The sequence below is a fragment of the Bos grunniens genome, chromosome 17 (assembly GCF_055505025.1).
Source record: "Bos grunniens cultivar Pamir isolate PY7600 chromosome 17, Bosgru_T2T1.0, whole genome shotgun sequence".
NCBI lineage: Eukaryota > Metazoa > Chordata > Mammalia > Artiodactyla > Bovidae > Bos > Bos grunniens.
Window position 1 is genome coordinate 71,564,025 of NC_141181.1, and position 17,018 is coordinate 71,581,042.

The 17,018-nt window shown below is 55.9% G+C and overlaps 3 protein-coding genes across 11 annotated transcripts in view; all 3 read left to right on the plus strand.

Moving 5' to 3' along the window:
- The first annotated feature begins 611 nt into the window (after nt 1-611).
- Nucleotides 612-6,179, plus strand: LOC147355854 (glutathione S-transferase theta-3-like). The gene is made up of 5 exons (XM_086349070.1): nt 612-792; nt 2,131-2,218; nt 2,696-2,846; nt 5,286-5,462; nt 5,763-6,179. Exons 1-5 carry the CDS (start codon nt 681-683, stop codon nt 5,952-5,954), a joined length of 720 nt encoding a protein of 239 aa, XP_086205196.1. The 5' UTR covers nt 612-680; the 3' UTR covers nt 5,955-6,179.
- A 979-nt stretch (nt 6,180-7,158) lies between these two features.
- LOC147355855 (D-dopachrome decarboxylase) lies at nt 7,159-9,829 on the plus strand. Its single transcript, XM_086349071.1, has 3 exons — nt 7,159-7,306; nt 7,665-7,840; nt 9,604-9,829. Exons 1-3 carry the CDS (start codon nt 7,199-7,201, stop codon nt 9,674-9,676), a joined length of 357 nt encoding a protein of 118 aa, XP_086205197.1. The 5' UTR covers nt 7,159-7,198; the 3' UTR covers nt 9,677-9,829.
- Nucleotides 9,830-12,438: 2,609 nt separating this feature from the next.
- Nucleotides 12,439-17,018, plus strand: part of CABIN1 (calcineurin binding protein 1) — a 71,767-nt gene continuing 67,187 nt past the window's right edge. For 4 of the 9 annotated variants that reach the window (XM_086349050.1, XM_086349054.1, XM_086349049.1 and 1 more), the window contains exon 1: nt 12,449-12,563. In XM_086349050.1, the coding sequence (XP_086205176.1) occupies nt 12,481-12,563 (83 nt within the window). In that variant the 5' untranslated portion in view covers nt 12,449-12,480. Of the gene's footprint in view, nt 12,848-17,018 lie in introns of all 9 variants that reach the window. The other 5 variants (XR_015144834.1, XM_086349056.1, XM_086349057.1 and 2 more) reach the window with 5 other exon arrangements.

The following is a 17,018-nucleotide window of genomic DNA, read 5'->3' on the forward strand; positions in this document are numbered from 1 at the left end:
TTCTGGGCCCACCCGAAAACCTCATAGATCGTTTCACGAGGCTTCTGTTTTGCAGGAGGGAGGCGAAGATTAGCCGGGAGCGTAAAGAAGCTTGGTGAGGGGCGGCTTCTTGAGGTGGTGACCTGGTCTTTGCTGGACGCAGAGGACCACACGCCCTCCCCCGCCTCCACCCTGGGCCGTGGGCCCCCGGGAGGCTGTGGCATCTTTTACTTCTCCTCTGTTTGTGTTCCTGGGGACTCTGAAGTCCCTCCTCTTTCAGCCCCCTCTCTGAGGTGGGAGGTGGCCTGGGCTAACCCTTTGACCCTAAATTCACTGAGTGTCTGCGCTGGAAGCGCCCTTGATCTCATTCCCCTAGTACCCCTCCCATCCCGTTCCATTTGACGCAGGTTAGACACTGATGTCCAGGTGAGGGGACTGACCCTGCGGAGAGACACAGAGTCCGTCTCCCTGAACCCTGCCGGGCAGGAAAGGGAGCCCAGCTCAGAACCCCGCAGAGGGAAGGCGGGAGAGCGAGGCTGCCGCTGATTGGCCCAAAGTTCAACGGCGCCGTCCAATGGGCGGGGAGGGTGTGGCCGGGCTCGGGTACCAGGAGCTGCGCACATCCCTCTGCTGGGTGACCGGTGGAACTCGCCCGCTGCCGTTCCTGTCGTGGGTCCTGCCCGCTGTTCCCGCCCCCCGCCATGGGCCTGGAGCTCTACCTGGACCTGCTGTCCCAGCCCTGCCGCGCCGTCTACATCTTCGCCAAGAAGAACAGCATCCCCTTTGAGCTGCGCGCCGTGGACCTGCTCAAAGGTGGGCCGGACAAGCAAGGAGGCCCGGGGTCTGGGTGTCCCTGCGGCCCCCGAGTCGGGCGGCCGGTGCGGACAGACTCCCGTCGGAAACCGTGGCTTCGGCCATCGGTTGTGTATTGTCCGTCTTACCTTTGCCTAGTGAATACCAACCGTTCTTCACACCCAGGTTAAGGGGGAACAGAGCAGGTAGACAGCAGTGCGGGGTGCGGCTGGGGTTGGGGCGGGGCGAAGAAGTGGAGGAAAGTGGAGAGACGGCTCTCCAAACCAAGGCTCAGCTCGGAGAAAACAATGACGCTGCCTCCTGGTTCCCAGCAGAGGCAGCCCCCATGTGACTGCCCAGAAGACTGTTCACCTATATCTGGCCTCCGCTTTACTCCTACCTGTGCCCGCCTAGGTCCCCTCCACTTGGGCAGAATCCCACGGAGGGGGCAGGGCTGTCACCGGACCTTAGGAGGAGCTCTGGATTCAGAACCCCTCAGGCAGGCTGGGAGGGACACCTGTGCTTGGCTGAGTCTGCCCACCTTCTGCCTCTGGCGCCCCAGCCTGAGCCACCTACTGCTTTGGTGCCACCTTGCTCTGCCTTCTCAGTGATCCTTGGGGTGAGGGCCGGGCACAGAGGCTGTTTTTGGAGGGAGAATGGATCGTGGTGATCCTGCCCACGAAGGAGAAGGAGCAGAGAGTCCCGCAGGTGGTCCTATGACCAGGCTGGAGCCCCGCTCTGCTGAAGCCTCGGGCTTCACACGCACTGCGTGGTGTCCCCTCCGCACGGGCCTGAGCTGGTGGTGGTGGTGGAAGGGCTACAGTATGTAGAAGGGAGCCAGACAGGGGGGCCCTGGTGGGAAAGGAGTCTGGAAGGTTTGGCACAGGAAGGAAAGAGGAGCAACCTGCGGGAGGCTGAGTGGCTGAGTAGGTCAGGTGTGCTGGTGAGAGTGAGGTTTGCTGAGGCCTGGGAACAGGTGTGTGGACAGGTCACCCAGTTAGCACAGAGAGGGGAGGCTCTGCAGGGGACAAGCCTAGAGCCCAGGGAGGGGGCTAGAGGGTCTGATGCAGGGATGGAGTTGACCGGGGCGGGGGGTTACAGCTGCAGAAACTCACCCTCCGCCCAAGCCCAAGTTGAGATGCTCTTTGGCCCATGTCCAGAGCAGGTAGACACGGGAACAGGAACCTCTGGTGGGCTCAGGGGATGTCACCCCCTGACCGGCAGAGTGGCCTCCTCTTCCCTGACGCCCCATGAGGACAGGGACCCCAGAAAGTTGGTGGCTGGCTGTTGGGGTGGGAGTGGACAGAGACCTTAGAGGCCTCGCAGTTCTCCCCACCTGCCTCACTGGTCACTCCACAGGCCAGAACCACAGCGATGACTTTGTCCAGGTGAACCCCCTGAGGAAGGTGCCAGCCCTGAAAGATGGGGACTTCACCTTGGCTGAGAGGTAACGGGTCCCTGGGCCGCATCTGTCGGCCATCTGTGTGTCCACCATTGATGGCTTGGCTCATGGCTTGCATGTCCCAAGTCCCTGGTCTGGGTGGAGAGTGGCTTGAAGTGGGCAGAGGTGCCCAGGGCTGGAAGGGGCACCTGGTCACGTTCCTGGCACTGCGTGTGCTCCAGAGATGGCGGGGAATGGTCCTGGAGTCCTCTGAAGCCCCACGACACTTGGTTTTTCCCTCGGTGCCCTTAGTTGAGATGCTAGATGGCCCAGTGCAGAGCCGTGTGGCCCTGGCTGCCACCTGACCTCTCTGGGCCTCGCGTTCCTGCTTGTGCACCAGAACCAGGCAGACGCTGAGATGCTCCACCCACAGGATCCGGGGAAAGACGTGTGCGGTCAGGGCCTGGCCTCACCCAGGACCTGATCCCTGTGGAATGGCCGAAGAGTGACTGGGGCATGTCCCCCGCACCCCATGTCCCCCAGTGTGGCCATCCTGCTGTATCTGGCCCGCAAGTACGAGGCCCCTGACCACTGGTACCCCCAGGACCTGCAGGCCCGAGCCCGCGTGGACGAGTACCTGTCGTGGCAGCACACGGCCCTCCGGATGAGCTGCACCCGGACCATGTGGCAGAAGGTGAGCCCCGGCAGGGACCCCCCCCCGGGATGGCCAGGGGGCCAGGCTCTCTGTCGAAAGTGAGCCCCGGGGCAGGGAGCCCTCCCAGGACGGCCAAGGGGCCAGGCTCTCTGTCGAAAGTGAGCCCCGGCAGGGAGCCCCCCCAGGACGGCCAGGGGGCCAGGCTCTCTGTCAAAAGTGAGCCCTGGGGCAGGGAGCCCTCCCGGGACAGCCAAGGGGCCAGGCTCTCTGTTGAAAGTGAGCCCCGGGGCAGGGAGCCCTCCCAGGACGGCCAGGGGGCCAGGCTCTCTGTCGAAAGTGAGCCCCAGCAGGGAGCCCCCCCGGGAAGTCCAGGGGGCCAGGCTCTCTGTCAAAAGTGAGCCCTGGGGCAGGGAGCCCTCCCGGGACAGCCAAGGGGCCAGGCTCTCTGTCGAAAGTGAGCCCCGGCAGGGAGCCCCCCGGGGACGGCCAGGGGGCCAGGCTCTCTGTCGAAAGTGAACCCCGGGGCAGGGAGCCCTCCCAGGACGGCCAAGGGGCCAGGCTCTCTGTCGAAACTGAGAACACTAAATCCCAGAACGCCAGAGGTGCTCCAGGGCAACGGACTTGTTTCCCAGAGGGGAAACTGGGCACACAGCCTGGGAACGACCCCCACAAGGTGTCTTATCAAAAACACATTTATTTGCTTAGTTGTTTTCGGCTCCGCTAGATCTTCCTTGCTGGGAGCAGACTCTGGAGCACACGGGCTCCAGGACTCGTGGCTTGTGGGCCCCGGCTCGCAGGCCGAAGGGCCCCAAGGCACGTGGAGCCTTCGGGGACAGGGGATGGAAGCCGTGTCCTCCCCTGCACTGGCAGGTGGACACTAAACCACTGAGCCACCAGGAAAGCCTGCCCCCATCAGGTCTTGATTCCCGAGTTGCTGGAAACGAATCCTCTGCTTTCCTGCACAGGTCACACTGCCCAGGAATGTTGCCTCTTGTGGGGGAAAAGCATCAAGCCCTCACTTTGCCACACACATACTTTTCAGATGGAGAGATGTTAAGTGAAAAACCTCAAAGTAGGAAGAAATGAGATATTTCACTAAATGTTGATCTAATTTCTGGGTATACAAAGATTGATAAGCCTAATAACAGTGAGAGACATAAAGACAAGGTTCATCAATTTTATGTGGTGAAATCTGTAGAAGAAGGAAAAAAAAAAAGAGAACTAAAGCCAGCAAAAATACACTGGGGAAAATCTTGGCAAAGATATGTTAGAAAGAAGTAACATTCTTGATATTTAAGATGTTCTCAGAAGCCCATCAGACAAAGACACAGGAGAAAAACGGGCAAAGGAAACCAGCAGAGATGTAGCTGAAGGGCAGAGAGAAAGGGTCAGTAAATGGATGAAAACATTTAACTTCAGTAAAAACCAAGCAAATGCACATTAAAGGAGCACGCAGATACCATTTTTGCTTATCAAATGTGCAGAGGCCTTTGACATGAACCCTGAGCCGTGATCAGTGCCCAGTACCCAGCAGTCATCCTGTGTGTGTGAGGGACTGAGCACTGTGCCTGGGTCCTCAGCAGTGCACTGAGAGCGTGGAGTCCTAGCACCACACCGCCAGGGAGTTCCATCTTGGGGCCCATTCGGCCCAAAGAAAGTTTTAAAAGAAAAACTTTTAAAAGAAAAGAAAACTTTTAAAAGAAAAAGTTTTAAAAGAAAGCTTTAAAAGCCATGGGCTTCCCTGTTGGCTCAGTGGTAAAGAATCTGCCAGCCAGTGCAGGAGACTCTGGTTCAATCCCTGGGTGGGGAAGATCCCCTGGAGGAGGAAAGGGGAACCACTCTTATAATCTTGCCTGGGAAATCCCATAGACAGAGGAACCTGACCTACAGAGGGCCTACAGCGCGGGGTCCTAAAAGACTTAGGGACTCAACAATGACAATAAAAGCTGTAGAGGGGGAGGGAGCCTGGTGCCGAATGGAGAGAAGCTGAGGAGAGCGAGTGTAGACCTTTGCTACTGAGTGTGGTCCATGGGCCGGGAGCAAGATGGTCATCTGGGAGTCTGGCAATGCAGAGGCTGATCCCACCCAGGTGCACTGGTTAGGACCATACACCTGAAGCACATCCTAGAGGGAGCTGCAGGCCCATTCCCACAGATTCCCATCTGAGAGGCCTGGAGGGGGTGGGGGGTGGTGGGAGAGTGGGAGAGGATGGCTGCTGCTCTGCGTTGAGACCTTTGTGGGGAGGGGGCAGTAGGGAGCCATGGAAGGCTTTATGCAGGGAGAAGCTACAGGCAGACTGGGATTGCAGAGGGATCCCCTGGCTGCCTGATGTGAGGACCCAGGGAGAGGTGGAGGTTGGCCATGCATGAGTCAGCGATGAGGCCTGGGCTGAAATGCGCAGGATGGCCGGTCAACAGGACGAGAGCCGGAATGAGGCGGGGCCCTAGGCATACGCTGAGCCCTCTCTCTGCCTGCCAGATGATGTTCCCCATATTCCTGGGCCAACGCGTGCCCCCTGAGACACTGGCGAACACTCTGGCCGAACTGGACAGGTGCCTGCAACTGCTTGAGGACAAGTTCCTGAAGGACCAGGACTTCCTGGCCGGGCCCCACATCTCAGTGGCGGACTTGGTGGCCATCACAGAGCTGATGCATGTGAGTGCTGTGGGGCAGGGGGGCTGCTTAGCAGTGGGGTACCCCAGGAGGGAGCCCGTGCACCAGCTCACATCGCCCTTTCTGGCTGGGGGTAGAGGGGGGCCCTGGGTGGGTCACGTCCCCTCTGAGCCTCAGGAAAAACGGGCCTAAAAACCCTCAGCCTGCAGGGATATTGAGCAGTTTCACCGTGTTTCCTCTAGTGGCAGAGGAGGGAAAATCCACCCAGGGGATCCCCAGGCCAGGGGTGGTCTCCTGCTTCCCTGGGCACCTCCCCGCTCCAGTTGGCTCCCTCTCCCGCAGCCCGTCAGCGCCGGTTGTGACATCTTCAAAAGCCGGCCTAAGCTGGCCGCATGGCGCCAGCGCGTGGAAGCTGCAGTGGGGGAGGACCTCTTCCGAGAGGCCCATGCGGTCCTCATGAAGGCCAAGGACCTGCCTCCAGCAGACACTGCCATGAAGGAGAGGCTGAAGCCCTTAGCGCAGCTGTTCTTGTAGTGAGTCCCGGCCAGCCTGCCACGGCACTCTTAAGAAGTGGTGCTCCCTCCCCTCGGCTGTGGGCCAAAACACGGCTCCCCGCTCAGAGTCCGGGCCACAGTGCTCTCCACACGCTAGTCCTGCATGCCTTCCCCGTCTGCCCACTAGCTTCACCCTTACCCCTTGCACGCTGACTTCCATGTGAACTCTGGAAAGAGCTCTAGTAAACACAAAAGTGACCCTGGCCCTCTCTTGTTTGAAAATTTCCCCTGGTTTCTGCCCTGAGGCTAAAGGACAAAGGATGAGTCCTTTAATACGCCCACTTACATAAAATTTTAGATATGTAGTTGGAATCGTTCATAGGCACCCACATAATTTCAACGACCTTCGTTATTTACAGTTCTAACAACTTTCCAACGCTGATGAAAGTACCACGTTTGGCCACATCAACAGACATCCACGTATTCAATAACAGCTTTTGTTTCATCTATAAGAAATACAGGGCCCCGTAAACATTGCTGGTAATTCGACCAGCTTTGGCTTTGGGGCTTTGGCTGGCTATCACCACCCCCTGGTGGGCGATCCTTCACCGTGAGGCCAGGTTGCCACAGGCACAAGAAGCCACAAGGGTGTTTTTGTCCGTGGGTACCAAGCAGGGATGCAGTGAACCTGAGGGTCTCTGCCCAGCCCCACTCAAGCCCCCAGGCGTCACCTGGTCTGATCAAAAGAAGAGCATTTTAGCACGTCGAATATGAGTTGCCCGACGCAGAGACAACTCATTCAAAATTTTTTTAATACTCAGAGACGATGTAGCATTGTTAGCGTGGAGCCTGGGGATGGCCCCTCCGGGTGTGTGTGTTTGGGCGTTTTCAGACCTCTAACTAAATATTAGCCAAGAAGCGCTGGAAAGCCACAGGGGACAGGAAACCGCGGCCAGCAGGGCTGGGGCGGGGCGCGGGCGGGGCCTGGTGTGTGGGCGGGGCCTGGCGCGCCAATTCCTCGCTAGGGGCGGGGTCACGCGGAGGGGGCTGGGCTACCACACTTCCGGAAATCAGCGCCAGCCCTCCCGGCGGCTCTCTGCTGAGACCCGGGGGATGTAGCCCAGGCAGCCAATCAGGGGGCGCTGCGTTTCTGTCCAGCCAATGAGGAGAGCAGGTTTCCGTGGCGCCCCGCCCCCGCTCTCCGTCGCCCGACCCTCAAGAACATAGACCCGGACCCCGCACTTCCTTTCTTCCCGGCAACCGTACGCACCCTTCCCGCTAAACATGCCGTTCGTTGAGCTGGACACGAGCTTGCCCGCCGGCCGCGTGCCCGCGGGGCTGGAGAAGCGGCTCTGCGCGGCCACTGCCGCCATCCTGAGCAAGCCTGAGGACGTGAGCCTGGGCCGGGGAGCACGGGGCGGGGAGGAGGCTGGCGGACCGGGGTCGGGCTCTGTCTGCGACCCCGCTTCCCTAGCGTGACCCCGACTCTTCCGCGCCCGCCCGCCCGCCGCCAAGTCCGGCCTCCCGCACTCCAGGGCCCTGCGGCCCCGTCCGCAACACGTGCTCCGTATCGGCTTGGCCAGCCGTGACCCCGAAGTGACCTCCAAGGACCCCGACCCGTGCCCCCAGCCCTGACCCCCGTGGAACCCGCGCGTCTGCACCCCCGCGCTCCCTCACCCCGCGCTGCCCAGGTCCTCAGCACGATCCCCGCCTAACGCCGGCTTCAGGCTAAACTCCCGTGTCCCCGCAGCGCGTGAACGTGACGGTGCGGTCCGGCCTGGCCATGGTGGTGAACGGCTCAGCGGAGCCCAGCGCCCAGCTGCTCGTCTCCTCCATCGGTGTGGTGGGGACGGCCGAGGAGAACCGCGGCCACAGCGCGCGCTTCTTCGAGTTCCTCACCAAGGAGCTGGACCTCGCCGAGGACCGGTGCGTAGAGGGGCAGGGAGAGGACCCTCTTGGGACTGCTGTCCACTGGGGGCCGGGATCCCACCTCAGGCCCCTCCTAAGCTTGGGGGAAAAATTAATTCCTCACCCTGGACAAGAAGGATCTGGTGCCGCTAGGCCCCTTGACCCCATGGGCCGGTGGACGGCCCACCTTGAGAGTGGTGGTGGAATTGAATGAATTCCTGGCTCTGCAGTGGTTCCTGTGACACCCGGGCAAGATATGGCCTCTTGGACCTCAGTGTTTCCATCTGTGAAATGGGAAGGCTCCCCTTTAACGACTCCTGGGGGCACTGCATGGGATGGCACTGTACTGTACCTGCCTTGGCACCTGGCAGGGCAGGATGTTGCTACCCCGACAGAACCAAAGCCACTTATCATCTGCCCTCAGGTTTCTCCATATGTTAGGGAAAGAGGAATAATCTTGTAGAACTTGTCTAAGCTGGACAGGAGGAATTCGGGGTATGTCCTGAGGCTGTGAGCTTTGGGTCCCATGCAGCTGGGGGAGTCCATACAAACCTGGAAGTAAACCGTGTCTGGTTTGTAACCTTCGCTTCTGTGAATAGAGAGGGTGGATTAAATGGTTCCCAGGCAGCCCTCTGCGATTGTTGCTCAGTCACTCAGTTGCATCCAGCTCTTTGCGGCTCCATGGACTGCAGCACACCAGGTTTCCTGGTCCTTCACCGTCTCCTGGAGCTGGCTCAAACTCATGTCCATTGAGTTGGTGATGCCATCCAGTCATCTAGTCCTCTGTCATCCCCTTCTGCCTTCAATCTTTCCCAGCATTAGGGTCTTTTCTATTGAGTCAGCTTCTAATAAGAAGGCCCCACGGCTCCCAAACCTGGGATTCTATGGCAAGGTCATGGTTTCTTCTTGGGTGAAAAATATTCCCGAGCTGAGTCTATGCCTATGAGGAACTGACTGCATAAGAATCTTGAAAGAACCTTTCAGAATGGAGCCTTTGTTGGCCCAGAAAGAGTGGGTGAAGAATGGTCACTTCTGGGGCTGCTTAGACCTGGTCCTTAATCTGGGAAGCCATAAGAATTCTAACAATGATATGTAACCTGTGATCTACCGCATACCAGAGATGTGATAGGTAATCCACACGCAGGACCCCATTTGATCCTCAGAAGCTTTGTGCCGCTGTCTATACCTTCCCTGTGAGCATGCCATCCCATGATGGGGACATCTCCTCCCACACTGGAGATAGCTCCATTATGCCCATTTACAGACGGGACGACTGAGGTTGTCACATATACCTCCTTGGCCCTAGGCTATCCCAAGTATCCTGTTTCTGCGCAAGAAACTTCCTGTCGCTTCTGGGAGAGGAGCTCATTCACTCACTCCACAGATATGTGGGGATGAGGGGAGGGAGGAGGTTATGCCTGGACTCCTTGAGCCAGGCTTTGCAAAAACGGGCTGGGATACTGCACATGTATGTTCCTGGGAGCCTGCAGTTTGGAAGAGAGAAGGCTCCCCTGTGAACCCACATACAGTGACCGCAGAGGCTGCTCTCTGTCCTGGGTGGGTGATGATGGTGTACACTCACCATTCCACCCCTGACATGCCCACTGCCCTGTCCGGGCTTCGGGGAGAGTGTTCATGGGGTGAGACAGGCTTGCAAAATGCCTGGTGGGGCTAAGGCAGGCTCCTTGGAGCCCACAGTGGGTATGTCTGGCTGGGGGGGTTATTGGAATGTAAGGCGTTAGCCAAGGAGCTGATGACATCTTTTTCTCCATCTCCTGAAGGATAATGATCCGCTTTTTCCCCTTGGAGCGCTGGCAGATTGGCAAGAAGGGGACAGTCATGACCTTTTTATGATTGGCATGTAGGGCATCCAGGGCCTCTGAGCTGACAGCCCTTCCAGAGAGGCCTCCTGGCAGTGAGGGCCTGGTGGACACCAGCTTCTGGCACCTCCGTGTGGTTCTCCTCCCCATCCTCACAACAAATAAATGAAGAGAGCTTTGTCTCAAACCTGACTTCTCTACTTCCCTTTACCACCACTCCCCCCACACCCCCTGGCATTCTGGGTCGCTCTGGACAGCAGGTTGGTTTATGAGGTGGCGGCCTTAAGGGAACCTGGGAGGCGGGATGTTCCTGTCCTCAGGGGCTGTGTCTCATGTCTTACATTTGGCTGCTGGAATCTGAGGGTGGAGGGCTTCTTGGAGGCGCTCCTCTTCATGCCCCTGTTCAGGCTGGTGGGGAGCAGCAGGCAACTGGTCCAGCCTGGGCCTTTCTGCAGACTCTGCTGACCCGACATTCCTGTCCTCGGCCTGGGCTTCAGGGCCCTTCCCTGGGCATTGCCAGACTCCCATCATCTCCTGTGAGTCTTGCTGAGAATTCTCTGTAGCTGTGTGCCTTGTAAGATCCACATGCCAAATGGCAAACCCAGAAATGCAGCCTCTGCTTCTGGAAACGGAATGAATAGAATCTTGTTACTGCCCCCGCCCCTGCCCCCAATCTAAAGCCTATATCATGCTTTTTTGCATTTCAGAGGATGCGGGGATGGGGCAGGGGTCGGGGGGAAGGTGTGGCATGGAAGTCTCCTTTTCAGCTTTCTTCCAGATGCAGAGTTTACATCTCTGGGCATTACCTTCCCTGCCCCGTTAAAGCTTAGATCATTCTTGTGCACCAATGAAATACCAAACTGGTTTGCAGCCTGCCTGGTTAATAAGTTTCCTAAGGAATGTGCCTGAGCCTACCGTGTTTACCTGACCACCGCTGTCATTCAGTGGCTCAGTTGTGTCCAACTCTTTGCGACTGCAGCATGCCAGGCTTTTCTGTCCTTCACCATCTCCTGGAGCTTGCTCACACTCACGTCCACTGAGTCAGTGATGCCATCCAACCATCTGGTCCCCTGTCGTCATCTTCTCTTCCTGCCTTCAATCTTTCCCAGTATCAGGGTCTTTTCTAATGAGTCAGCTCTACTCATCAGGTGGCCAAAGTACTGGAGCTTCAGTTTCAGCAACAGTCCTTCCCAGTGAATATTCAGGGTTGACTTCCTTTGGGATTGACTGGTTTGATCTCCTTGTGGTCCAAGGGACTCTCAAGAGTCTTCTCCAGCCCTCAGCCTTCTTTATGGTCTAACTCTCACATCCATACATGACTACTAGAAAAACCATAGCTTTGACCACCACTGAGAACTTGTTAAAAGCTACAGCTTGGAGGTCCTACCCCTGGCTCCATGACCCAGCTGTCTCTGCACTCATTCCTTCCGCCAGCATGGATGTCCTGCTTCCCAAAGGGGCTCAGGGAATGTTTGTGGGTTGGATGTAAATGAGTGGTTGAAGCGCTCAAGGAGGGATTCATGCCTAACCTATCCAGGACCACAAGGTAACAGCATCCAATCTGGTCTCCCCGTCATCAGTCTCATCCCCATCAGTGAGTGAGGGTATCTGTTTGCAGTGAGGACTGGCCCCTCCCTGCATGCAGGCATCATGGCCCCCATTCTGCCCCTTGATAACACCGCAGTGCATGAGACTCCTGCATGGCCTGCACTGTTTCTCAGCTCAAACCTTTGCCACACAGCTCCCTGCTGCTTGGACCACCCTCCCCATCTTTTTTCAACTTCAGAACATCTTTCGTGATAAAACTCAGGGGTGAGAGCTGCATCCAAGGTTGCAAATTACCTCTGAAACTTTGAAACTAACTGTTTATGGTCTGTTTAAACCCTCCCACCACCACCACCACCTCCCATCCGATTATACCCAAAATTAAGGTTGGTGACTCAGTTATTTTTGTACTTCCTGGCATATCAATAAAGTTTTATTGTACTTAACTGTCTACGAGTTCTTCACCATGATTTTACTAAAGTCAAAGAGAAAGCCATAACATTCGTCCTTTAAATCATTCTTGCTGGACTCAAGCCTCTATGAATGTCAACCAGTGTGAAGCCCCTTCCTAAAACACGTAGCTCCCAAGACCGTTGCCCTCTGGTCCCAGGCCGCGTGTTGGAAACCCTTCAGATCTGCTTGTACGTTGTGGAAATGGATCCTTTGTCACTTTCATTTGTTGTTATTCTCTCCCATTCTGAGGGCTGTCTTTTTACCTTGCTTATCCTTTCCTTTGCTGTGCAAAAGCGTTTAAGTTTAATCAGGTCCCACTTGTTTACTTTTGTTTTTACTTCCCATGAATCTAGGAGGTGGGTCAGGGAGGATCTTGCTTTGATTTATGTCATCAAGGGTTCTGCCTGTGTTTTCCTCTAAGAGTTTTACACTTTCTGGTTTTACATTTAGGTCTGCCCTTTTTTCTTCTGCGTCAAGAGTTGCTTGTATCTGTGCCTTTTAGGCTTCAAATCCTTTTCGGAACAGGTTGAGGCACGGGCAACGTCAACGAGGATGCTCTTTCCCTTGTTCCCTTTAAGTGTCCCCACGTTGCCACGGTCTCCACAGCACTTGTCCGAAGGCTGAAACAGGAGTGCGTTACTGTTACTACTGTGCAGGGCCGCGGGCCTGGCCCCTCCAACTGAGCGCCTCCTAGATAACAGGACCGGTGGGAGCTGGCGCCGAGTCCGCAGCCGCGCTCGAAGCTCTGAGCGTGGCCGCGTCCGCAAGCAGCCAGGGCCCCGCGCGTCGGATGGCGCGTGCGCGCTCTCTGATTGGCCGGCGGAGCCGGCGCCTGAGCCAATGGGAGCGCACCTTGTTGTTAGGCGCGCAGCCGGCCGGCGCAGGGGGTCCGGCCGCCCTGGCGGTTGCTGTGGAGACGCCTGGTGAGCCGGCGGGCGACGGGGTTGCGGTGATCCGGGGTTGGGGCGCGACTCTGAGGGCTGGGGTGGGGGCGGAAGCCTGAGGTGCGGCGGGCGCGGGGCCCGGCCGCGAAGAGACCGAGGCCGGGAGCCGGAGCGGCCTGGCGGGGGCCTTTAGTCAGGTCCCTACTCAGCCCAGCGGCCTCAGAGTGGGGGGCTTCGCCTGGGGACGGCGGTCGCGGCGCAGGGCCCCGCGCTGACCCCCCGCCTCGCGTCCTTCCATTTCACCTTCGCGGCGGTGCTGCGCGGTGAGCGCCCCTTGCGGGTGGTATCCCGCGTCCCCGGCTCCCCCCGCGGCCCGGCGGCTTCAGGCTGCAAGCCGTGGCCGCCCCGCCGCCCCCGGGCCGGATCGAGTCTCCGGACCGCGGCGGGGGGCGCTGCGCAAGCGGCTCTGGGGCCTCTCACTTCTCGGGCGCCTGGGTCACTGCAGGGCATGCTGTGTATGCGGCTTCCACGCGGCTGGGCTTCCCTCCGTGTGGCCCTTTTGGTTGTTGCTCAGTCGTGTCCGACGCTTTGCGACCCCAGGACTGCAGCACGCCAGGCCTCTCTGTCCATCGCCAACTCCCGGAGTTCACCCAAACCCATGTCCGTTTGAATCGGTGATGGCATCCAAGCATCTCATCCTCTGTCGTCCCCTTCTCCCAACTTCAATCTTTCCCAGCATCACTGTCTTTTCCAGTGAGCAGGCTCCTCTTTGTTTTTTTATAATATTATTATGTCTTGTGACTATAATGTGTATACTTTTAGTGATATAAGTACTTGGGGGCTCTACATTGTCTTGTACTTCAGACACAGCCAAAGACAGTATGTAAGAGTGGGGCAGTGTTTTCATAACATCTTGTTTAAGGACACCGAAGTTTGAGTCTTATGTAAGTTTTATGTAATTTTCATGTGTCCCGAAGTTTTTCAGCCATTTGAAAATGTAGAAATCATTCTTTGCTCACTAGCCCACTGTTTTGCTACAGCCCAAGAGCAGAGGATGGTTTTTACATTTTTTAATAGTTGAAAAGCAAACTCAGATTAGGTCCATCGTCCCCCACCACCCCCCATCCCCAAGATTGGGAATGCAAGGTCATGTGGTAGCTCTGTTCTTAGTGTTTTAAGGAACCTCCAGACTGTGCTCAGCAGCGGCTGCACCAGTTTACATTCCCGCCTACAGGGTGAGAGGGTTTTCTTTTCTCCATGCCCTCCAGCGCTTGTTGTTTGTAGACCTTTTAATGATGGCTGGGAAACAATGGCAACAGTGAGAGGCTTTGCCCTGGGGGGCTCCAAAATCACCGCAGATGCTGACTGCAGCCACGAAATTAAAAGATACTTGTTCCTTGGAAGAAAAGCTATGACCAACCTAGTCAGCATATTAAAAAGCAGAGACATTACTTTGCCAACAAAGGTCCATCTAGTCAAAGCTGTGGTTTTTCCGGTGGTCATGTATGGATGTGAGAGTTGGACTATAAAGAAAGTTGTGCGCCGAAGAATTGATGCTTTTGAACTGTGGTGTTGGAGAAGACTCTTGAGAGTCCCTTGGACTGCAGGGAGATCAAACCAGTCCATCCTGAAGGCAGTCAGTCCTGAATATTCATTGGAAGGACTGATGCTGAAGCTCTAATACTTTGGCCACCTGATGCGAAGAACTGACTCATTGGGAAAGACCCTGATGCTGGGAAGGATTGAAGACAGGAAGAGAAGGGGACGACAGAGGATGAGATGGTTGGATGGCATCACCGACTCTATGGACATGAGTTTGAGTGAGCGCCAGGTGGTGATGGACAGGGAAGTCTGGTGTGCTACAGTCCATGGCGTTGCAAAGAGTCGGACACGACTGAGCGACTGAACTGACTGAATAATTAGTGATGTTAAATGTATTTTCATGCGTGTTTTGCATGCTTAGTCACATCCGACTCTTCGACCCCATGGACTGCAGCACACTAGGCTCCTCTTTCCGTGGGGATTCTACAGGCAGGAATACTAGAGTGGGTCACCATGCCCTCCTCCAGGGGACCTTCCTAACCCAGGGATGTAACCCAGGTCCCTGCATTGCAGGCGGATTCTTCACGGTCTGAGCCACCCGGGAAGCCCCGTGTGTCTTTTGCGTCTGTATTTTTATTCTTGGCGGTGCTGGGTCTCCGTTGCTGTGTGGACTGGTCTCTAGTTGGGGTGAGCTGGGGCCACTTTCCGTTTGCTGTGCACGGGCTTCTCACGGTGGTGGCTTCTCCTGTTTAGGAGCGCGGTCTCCAGGGTGCCTGGCCTGCAGTGCTTGCGGGTTGAGGACTCCATGGCACAGGCTCAGTAGTCCTGGCACGCGGGCTTAGTTGCCCCTTGGCATGTGGCATCTCCCCTACTGAGGACTGAACCTGTGCCCTTGTTTTGGAAGCATGGAGTCTTAACCACTGGGCTGTGTCCAGGAAGTCCTGTATGTCTTCTTCAGAGGAGTGTCTATTTAGAACTTACGCCTATTTTTTGATTGTGTATTTTTCGATATTGAACTGTGTGAGCTGTATTTGTATATTTTGGAAATTAATTCGTTGTCAGTTGCACCATTTGCAAATATTTTCTCCCATTCTGGAGGTTGTCTTTTAAACTAGGCTTGGATTTAGTGGAAAGTTGCAACAATGATGCAGTGAGTTTCCAAATGTTTCTCCCCCTGCTTCCCTAACTTTAACGTCTTATATAACCCTAGCGCAATTGTCAGTAAAAGGAAAGTCACACTGACACAATATTATCAACTCAACTGTCACTTTTCTGCATAGTCACAACCCTAGTCCTTAAAGTTGTTCGGTGTTTTATTAACTTCTTGGCCTTGCTACTTTTTGTCTAATATTGCTCAATTTAGGCTGTCTGCTGTTTTCTCATGATTAGAGAGAAATTATGCATTTTAGGCCAAAAAACACAAACATGCTCTACCTGTGGGGTAAGATTTTAGAAATGTTCGTATTCTGAATACTTTATCTTCCACTACGAACGTATTCTGTTACCTGTATACATTTTGTGGAGACAGGCATAGGCATTCCACTGATGAAGTTTTCTCCTATTTGGCCACATGAAATGTCCGTTTCTCCTTTATGTGTGCACTGAATTGGTAGGTATGTTATATTCCCAAATAAGATGTGTATAAAGTTCCTAGAATTCGAAGAAATGTCAGTGTTCTCCCAAATACACCAGGATGCCAGGCTGTACGAGGTTAACTCGGATGATTTTCCTATTGATGCAAAAATAAATAGTTGGATTTTAAAAGATCTGTGTTCTGGACGATACATAATCCCTTTGCACGTGCTTTTCTCTTGCTCCCTACCATGCCCCTCCCGCCGCCCCCTGACTGTTTGGTGATCACAGTGTCCATCCCAGCATAGTTTATGGTGAAGCCAGTTTCCAGAGTTAATCAGCAGCATGTTTTGCTTGTTTAAATGTAGAAGCCAGCAGATGAAATAGCTATCGACCTAGTGGGGTTGTGTCTTCCTTGTCTGTGAAGAAGACTGTACTTTTTCCTTCCTTGTAAGAGCCCTTGGAGAACACAGAGCCCGTGTGGAGGTCGTAGCTGAGAGCTCTGTTGGCGGGAGCCGTGTCATTTTGTTTTATACGAGTAGAGCTCGTATTCAGTGCCTGCTGGGCCCGCACGGGGCTCTGTGCTGACCCCCGGGTGCGCCGTTTCCTGGCGCCTCGCTCTGCCCTCCCTGGAGCGTTTGGTGGCGCTGCGTCTTCACCCACCCCTCAGGCTGGAGCCCGGTGTTCCCCGGCACCCTGCTGCTCCCTGGAGGCCCCGAGGCTCAGTTCTGTGGGTTTCCTCCTGGGCGTGCCCTCCGCTCCCCACGCTGCAGTCAGGCTCCTGCCCTGTCTTCCTTTACCAGACCCCACAGATCCGTGAGTGTGGGCCTGTCCACACAGCTGTGCAGCCTCCACCACTGTCCCCACCCCAGAAAGGAGCCCTGTTCCCCACAGGAGTCACCCCCGTCTGTCCCTCTCCCCGGCCCCCACCTCCTTCCTGCTTCTGTGGCCTCGTGGAGTCTGGACGCTGCACATAAGTGGAAGCAGCGGTCTGTGGCATTGGTGATGGCTTCTTTTAATGGCTGTGTCCTCATGGTTCATCCAGGTGGTAGCAGGTGCAGCACTGTGGTCTGTTTTGTGACCAAATAATAATCCATTGGTTGTCTGGACATCCCACATTTTCTGTGTCCATCTGTCAGCTGATGGGCATTTGAGTGGCTCCCACCTGGAGTCTGTCATGAGTAATGCTGCTGTGAACGTTTGTGGGCGAGTTTTGCTATGGCCCTGTCTCCGTTTCCCTTGGGAGTGGACTAGCGTTCTGAGCAACTGCCACTGCCAGCAGGCGTTACTGCTTCATTCCCACCTGCAGGGTGTGAGGGTCGGATTTCTGCACGTCCTCACCAGTCCTGTCGTTCTCTACAGATTTCACACTGGTCTGCC

Excerpts from the sequence above, each read along its gene's own strand:
- LOC147355855 (XM_086349071.1), top strand. The coding sequence starts at position 7,199 with ATGCCGTTCGTTGAGCTGGACACGAGCTTGCCCGCCGGCCGCGTGCCC. Across the intron at positions 7,307-7,664 it reads TCCTGAGCAAGCCTGAGGAC|CGCGTGAACGTGACGGTGCG; the intron begins GTGAGCCTGGGC and ends GTGTCCCCGCAG. Across the intron at positions 7,841-9,603 it reads CTGGACCTCGCCGAGGACCG|GATAATGATCCGCTTTTTCC; the intron begins GTGCGTAGAGGG and ends CATCTCCTGAAG.
- LOC147355854 (XM_086349070.1), top strand. The coding sequence starts at position 681 with ATGGGCCTGGAGCTCTACCTGGACCTGCTGTCCCAGCCCTGCCGCGCC. Across the intron at positions 793-2,130 it reads CGCCGTGGACCTGCTCAAAG|GCCAGAACCACAGCGATGAC; the intron begins GTGGGCCGGACA and ends GTCACTCCACAG. Across the intron at positions 2,219-2,695 it reads GACTTCACCTTGGCTGAGAG|TGTGGCCATCCTGCTGTATC; the intron begins GTAACGGGTCCC and ends CATGTCCCCCAG.